The 18479-nt window shown below is 39.8% G+C and overlaps 1 protein-coding gene across 1 annotated transcript; it reads left to right on the top strand.

Moving 5' to 3' along the window:
* The first annotated feature begins 1825 nt into the window (after positions 1 to 1825).
* Positions 1826 to 10146, top strand: ODC1 (ornithine decarboxylase 1). Its single transcript, XM_020992691.2, has 12 exons — positions 1826 to 2044; positions 5298 to 5434; positions 6054 to 6187; positions 6468 to 6641; positions 6830 to 7002; positions 7344 to 7478; positions 7572 to 7653; positions 7893 to 7976; positions 8478 to 8640; positions 8728 to 8840; positions 8933 to 9147; positions 9669 to 10146. Exons 3-12 carry the CDS (start codon positions 6086 to 6088, stop codon positions 9811 to 9813), a joined length of 1386 nt encoding a protein of 461 aa, XP_020848350.1. The 5' UTR covers positions 1826 to 2044; positions 5298 to 5434; positions 6054 to 6085; the 3' UTR covers positions 9814 to 10146.
* The last annotated feature ends 8333 nt before the right edge of the window (positions 10147 to 18479 follow it).

The raw sequence follows: 18479 nt of genomic DNA, 5'->3' as shown, positions 1-18479 counted from the left end.
AATTACACTGGTAGACGGAATTGTTGCTGTTTATTGACTTTGCTTAAACGTTTTGTTTTGGTTTGGTTTTACCGGGAAGGGCTTGTGGGAGGGGTGAATTTAAGGGGGTGGGGGGATGATTGTGGTGAAAATAAAAGGCAAAAGATAAGATTAGTTTTGAACAATACTTTTCAAGCACTTTAAAGTGCTACTAAAATAACAATACCCGGTACAGTGCCCGGAAAACGGTATAGGGACCGGCCCTCTGATTTCACTGGAGGGAACTCCAGGTGCGGTACTTCCTCTACTTAAGAGGTCAGCACCAACTTTGCAATTTACAGTCTTAAGAGAAGTGCCTAGAGCACAAAGAGTTTAAATTAGCTTGCCCACCCTTCACGTCAGCAGCATATGTCAGAAGCAGCCAGACTTGAGACTGTCCAGATCTTTCTCACTCCGAGGCCAGCTCTGTACTATGCCATGGGTTCACTGAACTCCTCACTTCAGATTTGTGCTTCATAGATTCATGGATTTAAAGGTTGAAAGAGACCTCCGGGAGAATTAGGGATACAAAGAAACAGTCCTTGCCTTCCATTGGAGAAGACAGAGACTAGGCTTTAATCTTCGCATCTTCGGTAACTAGCACAATTCCAGATACTGCTACAGTAGTCGCTTAATAAATGTTCATTAGTTAATTGAGAAAATATTTGGGGTTACAGGGCAGTGGCCAGAGCAGTAGAATATAAGTGAACATAAATCCAGCTTCAAAGGATACTAACTAGCTGTCTGAGTGCCTCAGTTTCTTCATCTCTAAGATAGCTAGTGCTTTCTATGTACCAGGCACTGTGCTAAGCGCTTTTCACTTATTATTCCACTTGGTCCTCAAGGAAGAAAGTGGACTACAAAATTTCTAAGGTTCTTTTTATTTTACGATCAGGAAACTGAGGCTCAGGAGGGAAAGGAGCTTGAGGAACAAACATACATTTAATATCCTACCATTTTCACTAATTTCAACAATCCTTTCATATGTATTGGCAACTTTTACCTAAAGGATTTTTAAAGCACTATCCAAAGCTAATTAGGGTGCAGAGAATAGCTCTCCCTACTAAAAAGGAAACCCGGATCAAAAGTCTGCCCTTGGGGGTGTGCGTTTTCCCGAGATCATAGGGAAGGATCTAAGTGCACGTGAAGGCTTTATTTGACCTGCAGGGAGGCCTGAAGAAAGATACTGGTTTGTAAAGAAAGTTCCTCTTTTCCCCACTTTGGTTAACATCAGGGACATTTGGTTTCAAATAAAAACAAATCGTGTTTTGCTGGGGAGTCAAAGAAAGGTGGAAAAATGCTCAGGGAACGCCGTGCATTTATTTGAGGCTAATTTTCACCCCATTGCAAGGCTGCAAGAATTCATCCCAGTGCCTGAGCCCACAAAAGCACGTAAACCCGACGAAACTACTCGGTCTGCAGAAGCGCGCTTCAGGAAACCCCCAGGCGCGCGAGGGGGTGTGTTTAAGTGTTTGCGCGCGCTCCCGCCCGCCCAAGAAGGGAGAGTCCGCGAGCTTGCCGGAGGGCTTGCACCGCTTAAGCTTGGGCATGGAGGGGGGAGGCGAGAGAGGAAGGCGGGGGATGGCGCGAGCCAGGCGCACGGGCGGGCGGGGCGTGCACACTCTAGGCGGTATTCGAATATGCTGACGTTTAACCGCCCGTCTCCCTCCTCTACTTCCCACCTCGTCCTTCTATTGGGCGCTGCTGCTGCCTCCGCCTCCTCCCGGACGGAACCGATCGGGGCTGGTTTGAGCTGGTGCGTCTCCATGACGACGACGCCGGCGCTATAAGTAGCGGCGCCGCGGAGCCGTCGGGCTTTGTCAGACCCCTTCAGCCTCCGCCGCCGGTAGCTGCTCTGCCACCAGCTCTAGTGCCACCTCGGGCCGGCGGCTCGGCGCGGCTCCTCCAGCTGGGCAGGAGGCGGCTGAACGGGGGCGGAGGTTGGGGGGAAGGCATCGAAGCCGTCGAATTCCGCTCATCTTGAGCATCTCCATGGGGTCTGCCCACTCCGTCCATGCCCTTTAAGGTGAGAGGTTGGGGGTGGGGAAGCGCAGCTCAGCCTGTCTCTGGGACAGCGACCAACCGGCGGCCTGTGACGGGTCAGGCGGCCACGTGTCCTTGTGGAGCCGGTGCCGGCCTCCGGCCGGGAAGCGACGTAGCCGACTCTAGGCCCCGAGAGGTTGGCGGAGGAGCGAGGCCGGGCGAGGACCCCTCGCTAGCCTCCTGAGGGGCGGGTGGGCGAGACCACCCCGGATGTTGAGGGGGGGAGGCGGAGGAGGAAGCGGTGGTTGAGACCACCCTTGCTACGGAGGAGGGGGGAGAGTGGAGAGCTGGAGTGAGGCCGGCGAGTGTGAGTGAATGGCTGGGTTCCCCCGGACCCTGCCCGGCCACGGCCGCGGGCCCAGCTGGTGCAGCAGGTAACGGGCGCTTTTGGGGTTTGATGGTTCTTCCCGGAGGCGCCTCCTTTCACTACGCCCGGCCCCACGCGGTTTGCCTGGAAGGAGGGAGGGTGAGAGCTGCAGCTGTCCTTTCACTTCTTCTTTTACCCTCAGTTCCAGGGGAGTTTGAAGAGGCGGCCGACAGGAAGCTAAACGCTATAAATTCACCCCTGTTTAAATTCGTGGGTGGTTCGCTGCCCGGGGAGCAAACTTGGCCACTCCACTACTCACTGTGTGTGACCTTTCCACTCGGGACTGTCACGTCACCCACTCCCAGCCCCGTGTTAACCAAAAACAAAAATCCATCGACTCCATCCAAATTTGATCTCGTTTGTAAAGACTGTGGGGTAGGGGGTCCTTGACTTAAGGGTCCCTTCTTTTAGCGCTATGTTTCTACGAAATCTGCTGACAAGGCTGTGTGACCTTAGGCAAATCATTTCAGTTCTTCCCGTATAGATAAATAAGTTGATCTGACTTATTTTAGTGGGACTTAGAGGTCCCACTAAATCCTATGATCTTTTGCAGTACTCATCAGAAAAAAGCTGATAAATATAACGATTTATGTGGTAGTTGTGAGGAAAGTGCTTTTAAGCCATCTTGTAATAAATGTTAGCTGTGATAATAGCAAATTATTCCCCTTATGTGTTTTTTTCCAGCCTCCTTACCAACAGGTGGCCCTTTTTCTGATTATAGCCTGCATAAAGACATTTTCCTTTTTTTTTTTTTTTTACCGGGGTGGGTGGATTGGTTGCTGAAAGCTATTTAGAAAGGTACTTATCTGATACAGAAACTTGTGGGAGTTTCTTCTTTCTTTACTAGGTTGTCTTGCTGAAATGGCCTTGTAGTAGTTTTGATAAACAGTGAGCTGAAATGGCCTTGTAGTAGTTTTGATAAACAGTGAGCTAAAATGACCTTAGAAACAGTAACTCCCTTCATTGGTGTCGGCTAAAGTATTCTTAATTGGTCAAAGTATTCATTCTAATTGTAATCATAAAAATTTAGAAGTAGACATAAATACTTTAGACCCCAATGAGAATGGAATTTTAAGCACAGAAAGATCTTAAGATAGATGTATATATTATCCTGGCTGGCAAAACTAGTTTTGGTACCAGAACTCTAATGAACAGAACTCAAAAGTTGACAGCTGCTTTTAAAGCCATACTTAATTGTACTTTAAAAATGAAGTTATTTTTCCCTTCCTCCCCACTTGCCCCCAAATAGTATTTAAACAAAACGCAAAATTTATCAGAAACTCCAGCCACACAAAGGTGTTAAATTTCAAGTGAAATTTGATTTGGAGACTGAATTTGGGTCTGCTGATCTCAAAATAAATATCAAATAAATAGTTGGGTTCAGAAATGGGACAAGGGGATAAGATACTTGTGATGTCATTGATACAGGGAACTTCTGAAAATTTAGGGACCTCTCAGGAGTGGGGAGGGGGTATTTTAATATTTCAGCCAGCCAACTCATTTTATAACTGGTGCCATTTGAAATATAGGAGTAATAATTTTGGGCTATAAAGTACATTATAACTAAGTCTGAAAAACTACAACTTTAAATGTGTTTTAAAAATACGTAGTGCATTTTTGATGGATGTCAAATAGAATAATAAGGAAGAGCACTTCAGGTAAATGTAGTACATATCTTTTGTTATGGACATATGAATAAAGGACTAGAACATTTTCAACTTGAATTTGAAGCGTACCTTAAAAAATTTCTATAGGGAAAAACAGTCTGCCCAATAGATTGTTTAAAACCTTGTTTTTGCCCGTTGGTGAATTGTTTTTATATAGACAAAGATTAGCTTTACTTATTTTGCCTTTCAACAAGTTTTAGTGTTGGCAGGGCTGGAAGAGAGAATTTCTTTTAAGGTTATATTTTAAAACAGTTGATGATTTCAAATGCACTGAAGGTTTACTCTGCACTTAAATACCCAGTAACCACTTTTGACTGTAAAGTAGAGGCCATAAGAACAGTAAATATTGTACCGTAGTTGCTCTATTTTGTGTTTGTAAATATTAGAATTACCTGTTACAGAAAAGATTGGGTTTTTTTCTTTAAAACATTAAAAAAAATCTTTCATATACTCTGGAGAATAAGTTTTGTAGAAAGATTGTTGAAGAGGATGAAGATAATTGTGTGTTTGGCTACCAACTCCTTATTCTGATCTACAGCTATTATATAGTGATTGAAAATACATGTCCAGAGAAGGAAACAGTATTGAAATAAGATTCTTAAAGTTAGTCTGACTCAAACTTAAATATTAAACTTATCCTGAAAATTTGTACTACATGTAATTAGGGATAGATGTTTTGAGGCATTTCAATGAAAATATTCTATATAAATAAGTCTGAATATTTTTCAGAACCTCATGCTATATACATTTCATTTTACTTTTGGCAGTTACTTCTTGGGTGTTAGATGAGGGCAATTTGGTACACTTGGGTCATCAGAAAAGAATTTTGCATACAAGCTCTATTAAAACTTTCATACACCTGATACTGAATTATAGGTATCCTAGGTGTGTTTTGAAGAACCATACATATATCATAAAAGAGTGCTGGAGAAGTAAGGAGATATGTTTGAAACTTAGCTCTGTCACTGAAAACTACCTATGTATATCACCTTGGGCAAAGTTCTTTCTCTACCTCACTTTGTTTTGTAAAATGAAGAGGTCAGATGACCCTACATCAGGGTCTCTCTTCAAAATTATTGAACTTCCGAAAAAATTTATCATGAAGGATGATTAAATAGCCCTCTTAAATAAATATTTTGGGGTTTTTGTGATTTATTGTGTACAAAATTTATTTGATTGTACATTTTGCATGTCTTTATCAGAGAACGTCCAGTGCAACGGCTGCACCGAAGGCACAATCGTAGCCTTGTATTTAACAGGACTTTGTCTTCCTGGAGAACCACCTTCGGTGTAAAGCTGGAAATAGCTTGTCTTTAAATTCCATCTCTTAGTTTTCCATGTAAGTAATTAAACTAATTTGTTATGTATTTATCTTAAGATTTTTTGACATGCCATTTCTGGGTCTTTACTTCTCTGTGGCTTGTCCCCCCAGTTTGGAATACATGCTTTTAAGACTTAGCTCTGTTTGATATTGTCTTCAAACACTGGTGTATAATGTACTTCCTGAAATTCCTTTGTATTTACTTAGCTGTTATTGTAGGCAGATAGGTGGCAAAGTGGATAGATAGAGTATTGGATTTGGAAAGACCTGAATTCAAATTTTGCATTACTACTTACTAGCTCTGTGACTCCATGAAATTCACTTAACCTCTGAAGTAACCTCAGTTTCCTCATCTTCACAATGGGGGAAAAATAATACCTATCATTGGGCTGTTTTATTAGGAATAAAAGATAACATGTGTCTTCAAAACTAAAGCACTCTATAAATGCTAGCATATTTGTTGTATCATCTACAACAGATCTTGTTTCTTTATTTTGTTAAGTATCCCTGGTCTTTTTATATAATTATTATTTACTAAATATTCATTGCTTCAAGTTGAATCTTTAAAGCTTTTGGATCTTTGGTATTGAGACTTACTCAGGACAATCTTTTGTTTTTCCTGTCTATACTATAATAGTTTGTTGCACTTTAGAGGAACACCAAGAAACCATGAACAACTTTAGCAATGACGAATTTAACTTCAGTTTCCTTGATGAGGGCTTTACTGCTAAGGACATTCTGGACCAGAAAATTAATGAAGTTTCTTCTTCTGTAAGTATTAAGCTAAGGTATTGCTTAAGTAGCTGCTAGTCTGCAGCTTGTTAACACAGATAGTATCTGGAGCCTAAAAGAAACCCAGACAAAGCCTAAAGGAAACTTTGTCATTGGGGCATAAAGAATAATCTATTAAAACCTTGTTTCCCCAGGGTCACTAGATGGGGAAAAGTAGTTAAAAAGAGTGACTTGAAGAAAGAGTGACCTTAGCAATATTTTTGTGAACTATAATAAATGTTTAAACATTTTAAATAATCTTTATACTAACTTATTTCAGGATGATAAGGATGCCTTCTATGTTGCTGACCTTGGTGACATCCTAAAGAAACATCTGCGATGGTACAAAGCTCTTCCTCGAGTAACTCCTTTTTATGCTGTTAAATGTAATGACAGCAGAGCTGTAGTGAAGACACTTGCTGCTTTAGGAGCAGGATTTGATTGTGCTAGCAAGGTAAGCTTTATTTGCTTATGAGTAAATTGCTCAAATCAACATATATATGAAGACAAGTCAAATTTAAATCTCTAGGGAAAAGTCTGAAAATCTAACAAATGAAGGCTCAAATAACAAGTTTTTTTCCCCTGGGTTTTGTTCATTCTGTTCTCATAATAAATTGCTTCTTTTTCTTCCCCTCTCCCCAGACTGAAATACAATTAGTACAAAGTCTTGGGGTACCTCCAGAAAGGATAATATATGCAAATCCATGCAAACAGGTGTCACAAATTAAGTATGCTGCCAACAATGGAGTACAAATGATGACTTTTGATAGTGAAGTAGAGCTAATGAAAGTTGCCAGAGCTCATCCAAAGGCAAAGTAAGTAGTAATTATATTTCAATATTTTGGATTTAAATTATTTCAAACTCTGTATTATATAGTTTACTATTTACATTCTGTAGATGTACATTAATATTTGTGTTGAGAACAGGTGCAGAACTTTTTCTTCCACTAAATTTCCCTCCCCTCAAAAAAATTCTAAATATGTTTTTGTAAAATAGAGTAAACCATTTTTTAAAAAAACTTAACAAATATATGTGGCAAGGTGGGATTTTTAAAATGCTACTTAGGGAATGCTATGGTTTTGTTTGTTTTCCACTTGAATCTTAACATGATTAGTGTTTTATTGAAATTTGATTGCCTTTTTTTTGTCCCACTAGGCTGGTTTTGAGGATTGCCACTGATGACTCCAAAGCTGTCTGTCGTCTTAGTGTTAAATTTGGTGCCACTCTCAAAATTTGTAGGCTACTCCTTGAGCGAGCAAAGGAACTGAATATTGATGTTATTGGAGTCAGGTAAGCTCATCATGTTGGAATTTTATAGGAAGGTGTCAAATTTCCTTAAGTCGTTATTTTGTCAGAAATAACCGAATAGTTTTCTCTCCTTAGTTTCCATGTGGGAAGTGGTTGTACTGATCCAGAAACCTTTGTCCAAGCAGTTTCTGATGCCCGATGTGTCTTTGACATGGGGGTAAGTAACAGGGCTTACAAGGGGTATAAAAAATATCCATGGTAGCCAATTTGCAATAGAATTATTACTGTTGTCAGAATAACTGTTCTACTTGCGTAGCTTATTGAGTGAATTTTTAATATAACTTTTGAAAAAATAAAGCATTGACATCTTAGGATTTTTTTTAACTTAAATTTCTGTGGTTAGCAACTACATAATGAGCTGCAGTTGCCTGACAATTTAATTTCCTTGACCTGTAGGTGGAGTTTGGTTTCAACATGTATCTTCTTGATATTGGTGGTGGCTTTCCTGGCTCTGAAGATGTAAAGCTTAAGTTTGAAGAGGTACCTAAGTTTTTAAAAACTATTCAGGATTTCTTGGTAATTAAGATTATCTGGGAAAGAATTTTCAAATATTTCCAGGCCATTAATTTACTCCTAAAAATTTGTAGAACTTCATTTTTTACTTAACTCTTTCTGTATTTTTTGTAATTTAGCTTTCAATATGCATGACTAATTGTATAAAGGTTTATAGCCAAAGCATTTTAACATTTAACATTAATATTTATTATACAAATGTAACTAGGATTAATTTTTAAAGTATGTTGCTTAAGAAATACTTAACACTTTAAAAAAAATCCTGTGCACTGTAGGGTGTCTGGGAGAATTCACTAGTTCTGGGAGTAAAACTATGTGTTATATATTGTGGGGTTTAGTGTTTGTGTTAACAGTGACCCCCTAGTCTGATGTGCCATGGAGAATCAGTTAACCAAAACAAATTGCCACCAGTAAATGGCTGTCTCCTGATTTGCCTGCAAATAATTCATGGTTTATTCTCTTACTCAGATCTCAAGTGTAATCAATCCAGCATTGGACAAGTATTTTCCTTCTGACTCTGGAGTGAGAATTATAGCTGAACCAGGCAGATACTATGTTGCATCAGCTTTCACACTTGCAGTTAACATCATTGCCAAAAAACTTGTATTAAAGGAACAGACAGGTTCTGATGGTACGTAGCAGTCTCGAGTGCTAAAGTAAATACATTTGACTAATACAAAAAAGTCATTAGGATTTTTCCTCTTCCTCCTTTTTTTAGATGAAGATGAGGCAAATGACCAAACCTTTATGTACTATGTAAATGATGGAGTATATGGATCATTTAATTGCATCCTATTTGATCATGCTCATGTTAAACCTATTCTACAAAAGGTAAGAAGAGTCCCTTTAAGAAACAAGACAAGGAAAGGTCTTATTGAAGTGGTATAACAGTATATTCCTGATTGTTGTTTTTTTTTTTTCAGAGACCCAAACCAGATGAGAAGTATTACTCTTGTAGCATATGGGGACCAACATGTGATGGCCTTGATCGAATTGTTGAACGCTGTGATTTGCCAGAAATGCATGTAGGAGATTGGATGCTGTTTGAAAACATGGGCGCTTATACTGTTGCTGCTGCTTCTACTTTCAATGGATTCCAGACACCTACTATCTATTATGTGATGTCTGGGCCAGCATGGTTAGTTTTAAAATTGATTTTACTACATAATTAATAGTATAATTGGCAATATATTTATATAAAATGGGTAAGTAGATAGACACACCTGAACTTTCAGGATTTGTATTCATGTAAATTCACAAGTGCTCTTCTTGGAAAGATTTGGTATTAAAGAAATGACTGCATTAAGAGATTGATTTACATTGCTATTATGTTTGCCACAATAATGGGGGGAATTACAAGGCCATATATCAAAATATAATTAGTCTCATGAGATTTATGATAGCTAACCAGTGATGCAGAGGATAGAGTGCTGGGCCTGGAGTCAGAAAAATCTTGAGTTCAAATACAACCTCAGATGCTAGCTGTCTATGATCTTGGGGTTAAAGCTTCGTTTCCTTATCTGTAAAATGAACTGAAGAAGGATATCTTTCACAAAAAAAACCCCAAATGGGGTCACAAAGAGTCGGATACAACTAAAATGACTCAATAAAAAATGAGACTTATACAGTATGTTAATATGCTACTTCTGTGTCTCTCAGGCAATGCATGCAACAAATCAAGAACCAAGGTTTTCCGGCAGAAGTAGAGGATCAGGATATCAACACTTTGCCATTATCTTGTGCTTGGGAAAGTGGAATGGAACATCACTCAACAACTTGTACTTCAGCTAGTATTAATGTATAGATGCTGTTTGTAGGCATTAATTGCAAGTTTAGCTTGAATTAGAGCATTTTGGGGGACCATTAACTTAATTCCTGCTAGAGTTATTAAATGTTTTAAGAATAGGGTTGGCACAAATGCAACAATATGGAAGACTAAGAGATGGGGTCACACTTATCTGTGTTCCTATGGAAACTATTTGAATATTTGTTTTATATGGATTTTTATTCACTTTTCAAATATGCTTCTAAAGATTGCCCCTCAGCTGCTAAGCAAGCATTTGTAGCTTGTACAGTGGCAGAATGGGATTGAGCTTAGTGTTGTGACCTGTTTTAAAATAAAAATATATTGAAATAATTAGGTATCGGAAATTCTTATGATCATTAAAAACTGGTTTGCATATAATGCCATTAAGACAAGTAACCATAAATACATAGAGTGAATTCAATTTCTTCAATTAAAGGTTTCAGCCAAGGATTTCTTTTCTCTGGGGGGTAGGGGGTAGTGGAGGCGTATATATTTTGAACTCCCATTGTAATATCTGTCAAGATCTTAGGCATTTCTATTTTGAAGTCCTGTACTTAAGATGCAAAAGATGTCAGAATGAGTTCAATTTCTGTCCTGCTAGGAAAGAAGGCTATCAGGTAGAAGGACTGAGATATAATCAATTGAAATTCTAAAACTTCAAGGCTTTTCTGCTGCCAAATAGTCATTACTTGTAACTATAAAGGTCAAAATGATGACCTAAGTCAGTTGGCTGTTATCTAATGGCTATTTAATGTCCTTGCATACTTAATTGTTGAGGTAATGGTTAAATAGTAATGGTTGAGGTAATAGTTAATAAGGTAATTTGAGTCAAGGCAAAAAGATGCATGATGACTTATGTCATTTGCCTGCTTAGACCTTAAACTCTTATTTCTTCCCCTCCTCCATTCTCCCCATCTTTGCTACTGGGACAACGTACAGTTGCAAATTGAATTAGGAATGTAAAATGTTTGTCAATAGTGACAACTTAATAAATTCAACAGCAATAATTTTTTTTTTTGGTGTTGTAGGTGTGTACCCTTCATTACATCTTATTTATTTCCTCTGGCTCTTGATTTTTAGTAAAGGGGAACTAGCTCTGGACCTTCTCTACACAAGAATCTAAGTCAGTTTCCAAAATCCAGACTTGAGCCCATAAAGACAAAAACTACTAAAATATAGTCTTTAATATTGATGGTAAATTAACCACAATTTATGTAGTGCTTTTAGGCTTACAAAAACTATTCCTCACAACCTTGTGTGAAAGTATATAATTAAGTATTTTATGTAGAAAGAAACTGAACTTGTTTCCTTGTCTGCTGACTTCCTTATCCTGGACTCTTGGTCGGGCACTCTTTTTAGCATAATGCAAAGCTTTATCATAGGACAATATATCAGATGTGCTATAATCTGAGCAGAATTATAACAATATTGAAGGCCTGGTCTTTGGAGTATGGAAGGGAGAAAGCAGAAGCTATAATGTAATCAAACTATCATTTGGTGCCCCACTCCAAGAACATCTATTCCTACAACAGGAAGAAAAGAAAGTTTATCAGAACCTAGATAGCCATACACATAATTCATATCTATTTTGACTCTTACTTAAGAGTTGTATTAGCACAAGTCTTACAATTCAAAGAGCAAATAGTGCTGCTCCCAAGAAGTCTGGTGGTAGCCCTTTCGCATTTTGTCCCTGAGCATCTGAGCAATAAGCCAACCGAGGTATTGAAATGATTTCAATGTACTTCTGCCTATCTCTTCCCTTATGCATTTACTCCATAGAAATATTCAGTCTCACCTTGTGGATTATCTTTGAGAGAGGAAACCACATAAGAAATAAAAGGTTTAAAAAATTCTTTGTAAGCTTATGTCAGTAACTCTTTCTCCTGACGTAGTTCGTGGCTGAGTTAAGTCAAAGTCAAAGGGTGAGTGAGCTAATTCACAGGTAGCTGAGTTAAACTGAGGGATATGGTCTGATTCCTGGAAGCTTGGTGGCCCAGGGCATAGAGCACTGGACCTGGAGTCAGGAAGTCAGGTTCAAATCCAACTTCAGACAAGTCACTTAACTAACCCTCTACCTCAGTTTCCTCATCTGTAAAATGGTAGAAGGAAATGGCAAACCACTTCAGTATCTTTGCCAAGAAAACCCCAAATGGGGTCACAAAGAATCAGATAGGACTGAAATGACCAAACGACAGCATGAACTCCTAATTAGGGAGCAAGAAGGATGCTGAGGCCAGTACAGACTTTGGGTTGCTTTGATTTTTGCCACCTTTGAGAAGCTCTGCCCAGGCCATCACTAATAAGTTAGCAAGCTTCTATGTGTCCCAACTCATAATGGACATAATGGGGAGGAATCAATTTATTAGCAACCATTGTCTTTAATGTTATTATAAGTAAAACCTTGTACAGTATATTATGTAATGAAGATGTAAAAATTGATTTTGGAAGGAACAAATTAAAGGAAGTTGGCATGGACGCAAAGATAGCATGGAAAGAAAGTACTGAAAAAATGAGGTTGGATTTAGTTGGTCTCTCCTGTAGATCCTATTCTCTAAAACTAAGATCTGGGATTACGCATGTGCACATGGATCTTCTGGTTGCTGTGAGCACTCTGTATCTTGATTATTCCTCTCTAGGATCCAGATAGCTCATTAGAAGTCTTATTCAGCCTCGGTCATCTACACTTGTCTCAAAAAACAAAACAGAGTGGGAATCAGAATTTAATAGTACAGCTCCAAGAATCATGAAAAGTGACTTGTCCCAAGTCACACATCTAGTAAGTGTTAATGTGCCTGAGGCTGGATTTGAACTCAGGTCCTCATGACTCCAAGGCCAGTGCTCTATCCACTGTGCCACCTAGCTGCCAAGAATCATTAAAAATTAAAGCTAGAAATCTAAGGATATCGAGGAGGAAACTGAAGCTCAAAGAGGATTTGCTTAAGATCATGTGACAAATTAGTGGCAGTACCTGGACCAGATTTCAGGTTTCCAGACACCAAATCCGATGTTCTTTCCACGGCACCATTTGTAATAATAAAACCACCAGGAAGTTATGCCATTTGTGCATGTGGAAGAAAACCCCTTGTTATATATACACCCAAATTCCCTTTGTAACAGGCACATGCTGTCAGCAATTAGAATGGTTGTTATAGGAATATTAGCTTCCATTTGTAAAGTACTTCAGAGAATATAATCCCCCCTTTACAGGGGAGAAAACTGAGGCTCCAAGAAATCAAGTGATTTATTGAAGGTCACACTGAGCTAGGACTCAAATAGCCCCATGCTATTTCCTCCTCTATGCTGCTTTCATCTTTGTGACTATCTTGTAAAGATCAAATGAGTAATGGATGTTCAAATGTCTTATCAATAGGGCCTCCTTGCACTCACCGCAAACAGAACTATGTTCTTCCCCCAATATATTATTCCAAATCAATTAGCGCTCACTTGTCCAGTTCTAAGAATCAGCCAATCGATATTTACACTAAGTACGTGGTATTCATTATTGTAGGGCATTTGCTACTAATCTACTCCAAGTCTGGGAGTAGGAGAGTCAGTCTTACAATTCACATTAGGATTTACACATCCTCTTTCTCTTCCACTGGTTTGGTTTTGGTTAATTAAAGTTGAAAGTACAATTGCTGCCAATAAATTATATTAACATTGCTTTGAAAGACAAAGGGGAAGGCGGGGCAGGAAGAGAAGAAGCAATTAAAAGTCATGCCTATGGAAATTTCACTCTCATTGATGAACTTTGAACTCACTGAGTATCCATTGCAGCCTCTCCCAAATAAAATCTCTCCCAAATATGATTAGCCTAAAAGATGCAAGTGAGCACTAGGAAGGAATCTTAATTTGGAAAAAGCTGCAATAGTATATTTGAATGGTCATTGTCAAGTTGTAAAGCACAGTATACATATGTATTATTAGGTTTGTGAGGGGAAATAGTTAATATTACCAGTATAGCATTAAAATTTTGGGGTGGGAAAGTGTAGTTTTCAGGTCTCATGGAGAAGAAACATGCTACAACAAGAATGCCGGAGTCAGAGGGTCAGACTGTCTATCACTGTCCATGTGCCATTGGGCAAATCACTTCTCTGGGTCTCAATTTCTTCGTTTGTTAAATGAGGGGGTTAAATGACCTCTAAGATCTGTCCCAGCTTAGAAAAGCATGGCATTAATGTAAGGAGAACACTTTGTTACCTAAAGTGTTACATAATAGTCCACAGAATCCTAGGATCTCCAATCTAGAGTCAGAAAGCATCTCAGAGGTCATCTATCTAGTTCAAACTTCTCATTTATAGATAAGGAAGTGAGGCCTAGTTGTCAATTTAAGTATTTTGTCCAAAGTCACACAGAAAGTGGTAGAGGTGGGGTTCCACTAGTGCTTTAGTTAATCATTTCATAAGGGCAGTATAAAGTGCAACAGCATCGTGATGACAAGGTCCTCTTCCAGCTCTTTGGGTCTTCTGGGGCTCCTGTTACCTCTTGGCTCATGAAATCAGCATTACCACTGGTTACCACTAGATGGCAGAACCATCTCATGTTAAGTTATTTCTTGATTTCTGGAATCTGAAAATATCAAATGATAGGATTCTTAAGAGTTGGAAGAGACCTTAAAGATGCTAATAATACTGGCTTCTATTCCTATAGCACTTTAGGGATTGCAAAGGATTTTTCTCCAAAAACTATGTGAGGCAGGTAGTATTAACTGGCCAGGGATGTATAGGGGTTCTCACCCACTTTTAAATTTTCAAGGTAAATGTGTATTTACTCTGCAGAACACTATAAACCAGGGCTTGATTTATTGTTTTGATTTATCTAGACTTAAGAAAGTGGTGGAGAAACCGTTAATAATGCAGCCTAAATTTAAGTATGTCATGCATACATTTTCCCAGAGAGCCAGTCGTTAAACATTTACCAGCATACATCCCCATTTTACAGATAAGGAAACTGGCTTACAGAGGTTGAGGCCATGATTTCAACCTAGGATTCCAATGATTTTTCTGCTATATCACACTGCAAATAACACTACCTCCTAAAATTTTACAGATGAGGACATATCATTTTACAGATAAAAGGTTGGCTAATTTGCCCAAGCTCACACAGTCAGTGGTAGAGCTAGGATTCAAATCTACTTCCCAACTACAAATCAAGGGATCTTTTCACTACACCAGACACCTCAAGGTCTGGTTGAGGTCATTTATAGCTCTAGGAGGGGCAGCTAGGTGGCACAGTGGATAGAGCAACAGCTCTGGAGTCAGGAGGACCTGAGTTCGAATCAGCCTCAGATACTTCCTAGCTGTGTGATCCTGGGCAAGTCACTTAACCCTGTTTTGCTTTGGTTTCCTCATCTGTAAAATGAGCTAGAGAAGGAATGGCAAATTATTCCAGTATCTTTGCCAAGAAAACCCCAAAGGGGTTCATGAAGAGTTCGATACAACGGAATGATTGAATAACAAACTGGTTCCAGGAGTCAGAGCACCAGGATTCAACTCCTATCTCTGACATGTAATAGCTACATGATTTGGGTAAGCAACATCAAAGTTGTTGGGCTAGACAGCCTCTGAGGGTTCTCTGATTTGTTCAAGGTCACAAGGCTAGTAAGTGTCTGAGGCCGGATTTGAACTCAGGTCCTCCTGACTCCAAGTCCAGCAATCTATCCATGACCACACTACTTAGATACCTCAGATCCTGAAGGGTTTTAAATGCCAAACAGAGAAATTGGTATTTTATCTTAGGGTCAATAGGAAGGAAAGGGTTGGAGTCAACGGCACAAATAGAGGGATTGGCTTTGCCTAGGTGAAGTACCCCTTGACCAACTCTTCCTTAGAGACTGGAACTAGGGAGAAGAGAATAGGGGACTACATTGGGGAAGGGGGGGGCAGCGGCTGCAGTTAAGAGGTAGAATAGAGGAGAAGACGGAACTCACAACAGACGCTCTCTTTCCTAAATAAAATATGAAGCAATGTCCATTCTGCCGAAAGTGAGATAAAGACACATCGATTCACATAGACATAAAGAGAGTAAGGGAGAGAGGAGGGATATTAGGTAGCTGGAAAAACGGTTTGGAATAGTCCCTGAAGAATAGGAATTCGGGTCAATCAGAGAATTAAGGGATTGCCGTGAAGCAGAGAGAGCTCCATTGAGATTAGAAGACACATTTTTCGGTAAAACCAGTTGGCACAGTTCACCGATCTAGAGATGGAAGGAACCACAGAAACCACCTAGTTCAATGCCTTCATTTTCCAGATGAGGGCTTTGAGGCCCAGGAAGGTTCAGGGACTGCCTAGGGTAACAGGCACTAGGTATAAGATGTAGGCTTTGAACCCAGGTAGTCTAACTCTAGAGCACAGTGTAGGAAAGGAGAAGGAAGACGGTTGGAGAAAACCTAAAGGGCAGGAGAGAACTGTGCCTGTCAGAGGCTACCACCTACTGTTTGGAAACCCAAGTTGGAAGGCAAATTCTAGGGTACTGGCAGAGATTGCTGTGGATGATGCTGAATGAGAAAGGAGAATTGGGAGGCAGGGCTCCTGTCCGGGCTCTATCATATACTTCTGACACTTCTCAAAATGGTCATCTGAAGAGACCAGCTGAATGCCACAGAAAACTGCCCTGAGTTCCACTACCAGCTTCATTGCTTCTTTGCTGTGTGGCCTTTGGCAAAGACACTTTACCTCTCTGGATCTAAGTTTCCTACTCTAAAATATTTATACTTGTACCATCTAACACACAAGATCTATTTTGAAGCACAAATGAAGTAATATATGGAAAATGACGTTGTATACTTTAAAGCACAGTAGAAAATGAAGGATTATTATTATTACTATTCAGTCAACCAAACAATCAACCACAAAGTTGGAGGCGTTTTGAGATTGGGGAAAGACTGTTGAACTTGGATCCATAGGCCCTGAATTCAAATTCTTTTATGCCACTTGGCTTCAGTTTTGTTTCCAAACTTATGATCTCAATTTTCAAGTGCCTGCTTAGATCTCTGCCAGGGTGGCAAGAAGTATACAGAAGAAGGAACATAGATTTAAAGTTGGAAGGTAGCCTGGTGATTACCTAATCCAACCACCTCATTTTGCCTTGGTGGAAACCGAAGTCCACAGAATTTGACATGGAATTCTTAGAGGCAATGTGGAATAGTTAGCAGACTGCTAAATGTGGAGCCAGGAAGACCTAGGTTTAGATCCAGCCTCTCAAACTGATTAGCTATGTGACCTCAGTTTCCTCATCTGCAAAATCTGTATAATAGTATCTGTAGGAACAATATCACACAGTTGTCATGAGGCTCAAATAAAATAATGTGAAAATTTCATATTGGATTTTATCATGAAAATGTTATAAAAATATAAGATTATTGTTATTATTGCTGTTATTGTTGCAATTATCTTTGTCCCAAGGAAGGCCTTCAATGAAGAAACGGGACTTGAGCAAGACAGGCCTTGAAGGATGGGTGGGGCTTACATTGCTAGGTGGCAAGGGGAAAGAAAGGCATTTTATTTGGGAGCACAGGGTATGCAAAGGTGAGGATGAGCCTAGCATGTGCAGGTCCAGTGAGGGGACTTGTCTCTACCTGCTCCAACCATGGAGGAAAGGCTTGGCTCTTAATGACCAGCACCTGCTTAAAGTGAGAAGTGTCATAGTACACAGCAAAAGCATATTGGACTGGAAGTCAGAAAAATTGTATTCCAAGTTTGGGTTTTAGCACTTACCTACGCTGGGGCACCCTGGGTCACAAAGAGTCAGGCCACAATTGAAAAATGACTAACCAACACTGGAGGGCTAGCAGAAAGCCTCTGCCTCTCTGAAGCTGTTTTCCCTATCTATGAAATGAATTTAATAGTCCTTTCCCTGACTATCCCAAATGGCATAGGAGAGTGCCCTGTCATCCCAGAGTAAGGCAGAAATGTGAGGCTACAAGCTACAGAGCTTGCTCACAGGAGGTGCAGTGTGAGGACCAGGCAGCAGAAGGCAGAGGAGAGCACAAGATTATGTGCCATTTTTGCTGTCCAGTTCAATTTGGGAGGGGGGGGAGAAGGAGGGCAGGGGTTTGGGGGGTTGGGGGAGAAGACAGAGAGATGGGACAAAAACGTGAACAGAAAGGCTTCCTAGAGATTCCCATCCAGTCATAAGATTAATAAATACACACACCTGCACACCAGTTGCCAAGCTACCTGAACCCAGTAAATAGAGCCTTCCAACTCTCTGGGTAAAAGGGAATATCTATGACCAGATTATTTTAGCTGAAAATCCCCTTTTGGCTTTTCAAGTCCTTTCCTTCTGGCCTCTGGCTCTCCTCTTACAAGACCTACGTATTTCTAATCCTAAAGTCATCACTAAAAATTGAGGGGTGGGAGGGAAAAGAGAAAATTGTCCTCCCTGGAGTGAACACAACTCTCTCCCTAAAACAGAGGTTCTCAACATATTTTTTGGTCATGAATCTCTTTGGAATTCTAGTGAAGCCTATGGATTCTTCAGATGTTTTGTCACCTATGTTCATAATTAAAGAAAATTCTAAACTTCAGCTAGAGTAAAAATGTATATAAATTTTTCCCATCCAAATTCATGACCCCTGAAATCTCATCTACCCATAGAGAAGAGGCTACAAGTGGCCCTCATGCCACAGTCCTCCCAATACCACAATACCTCTCTAAGATAAG

Source organism: Phascolarctos cinereus, unplaced genomic scaffold (assembly GCF_003287225.1).
Source record: "Phascolarctos cinereus isolate Bilbo 61053 unplaced genomic scaffold, phaCin_HiC Scaffold_2;HRSCAF=192, whole genome shotgun sequence".
In the NCBI taxonomy this organism is placed as follows: Eukaryota; Metazoa; Chordata; class Mammalia; order Diprotodontia; family Phascolarctidae; genus Phascolarctos; species Phascolarctos cinereus.
Note: the sequence above shows the minus strand (reverse complement) of the source record. Positions and strands in the feature narration are given on the sequence as shown.

Bases quoted from the DNA above. Each gene is read 5' to 3' on its own strand.
- ODC1 (XM_020992691.2), top strand. From the start codon at position 6,086: ATGAACAACTTTAGCAATGACGAATTTAACTTCAGTTTCCTTGATGAG. The intron at 6,188-6,467 runs GTAAGTATTAAG...AACTTATTTCAG, and splicing joins TTAATGAAGTTTCTTCTTCT to GATGATAAGGATGCCTTCTA. The intron at 6,642-6,829 runs GTAAGCTTTATT...CCCTCTCCCCAG, and splicing joins GATTTGATTGTGCTAGCAAG to ACTGAAATACAATTAGTACA.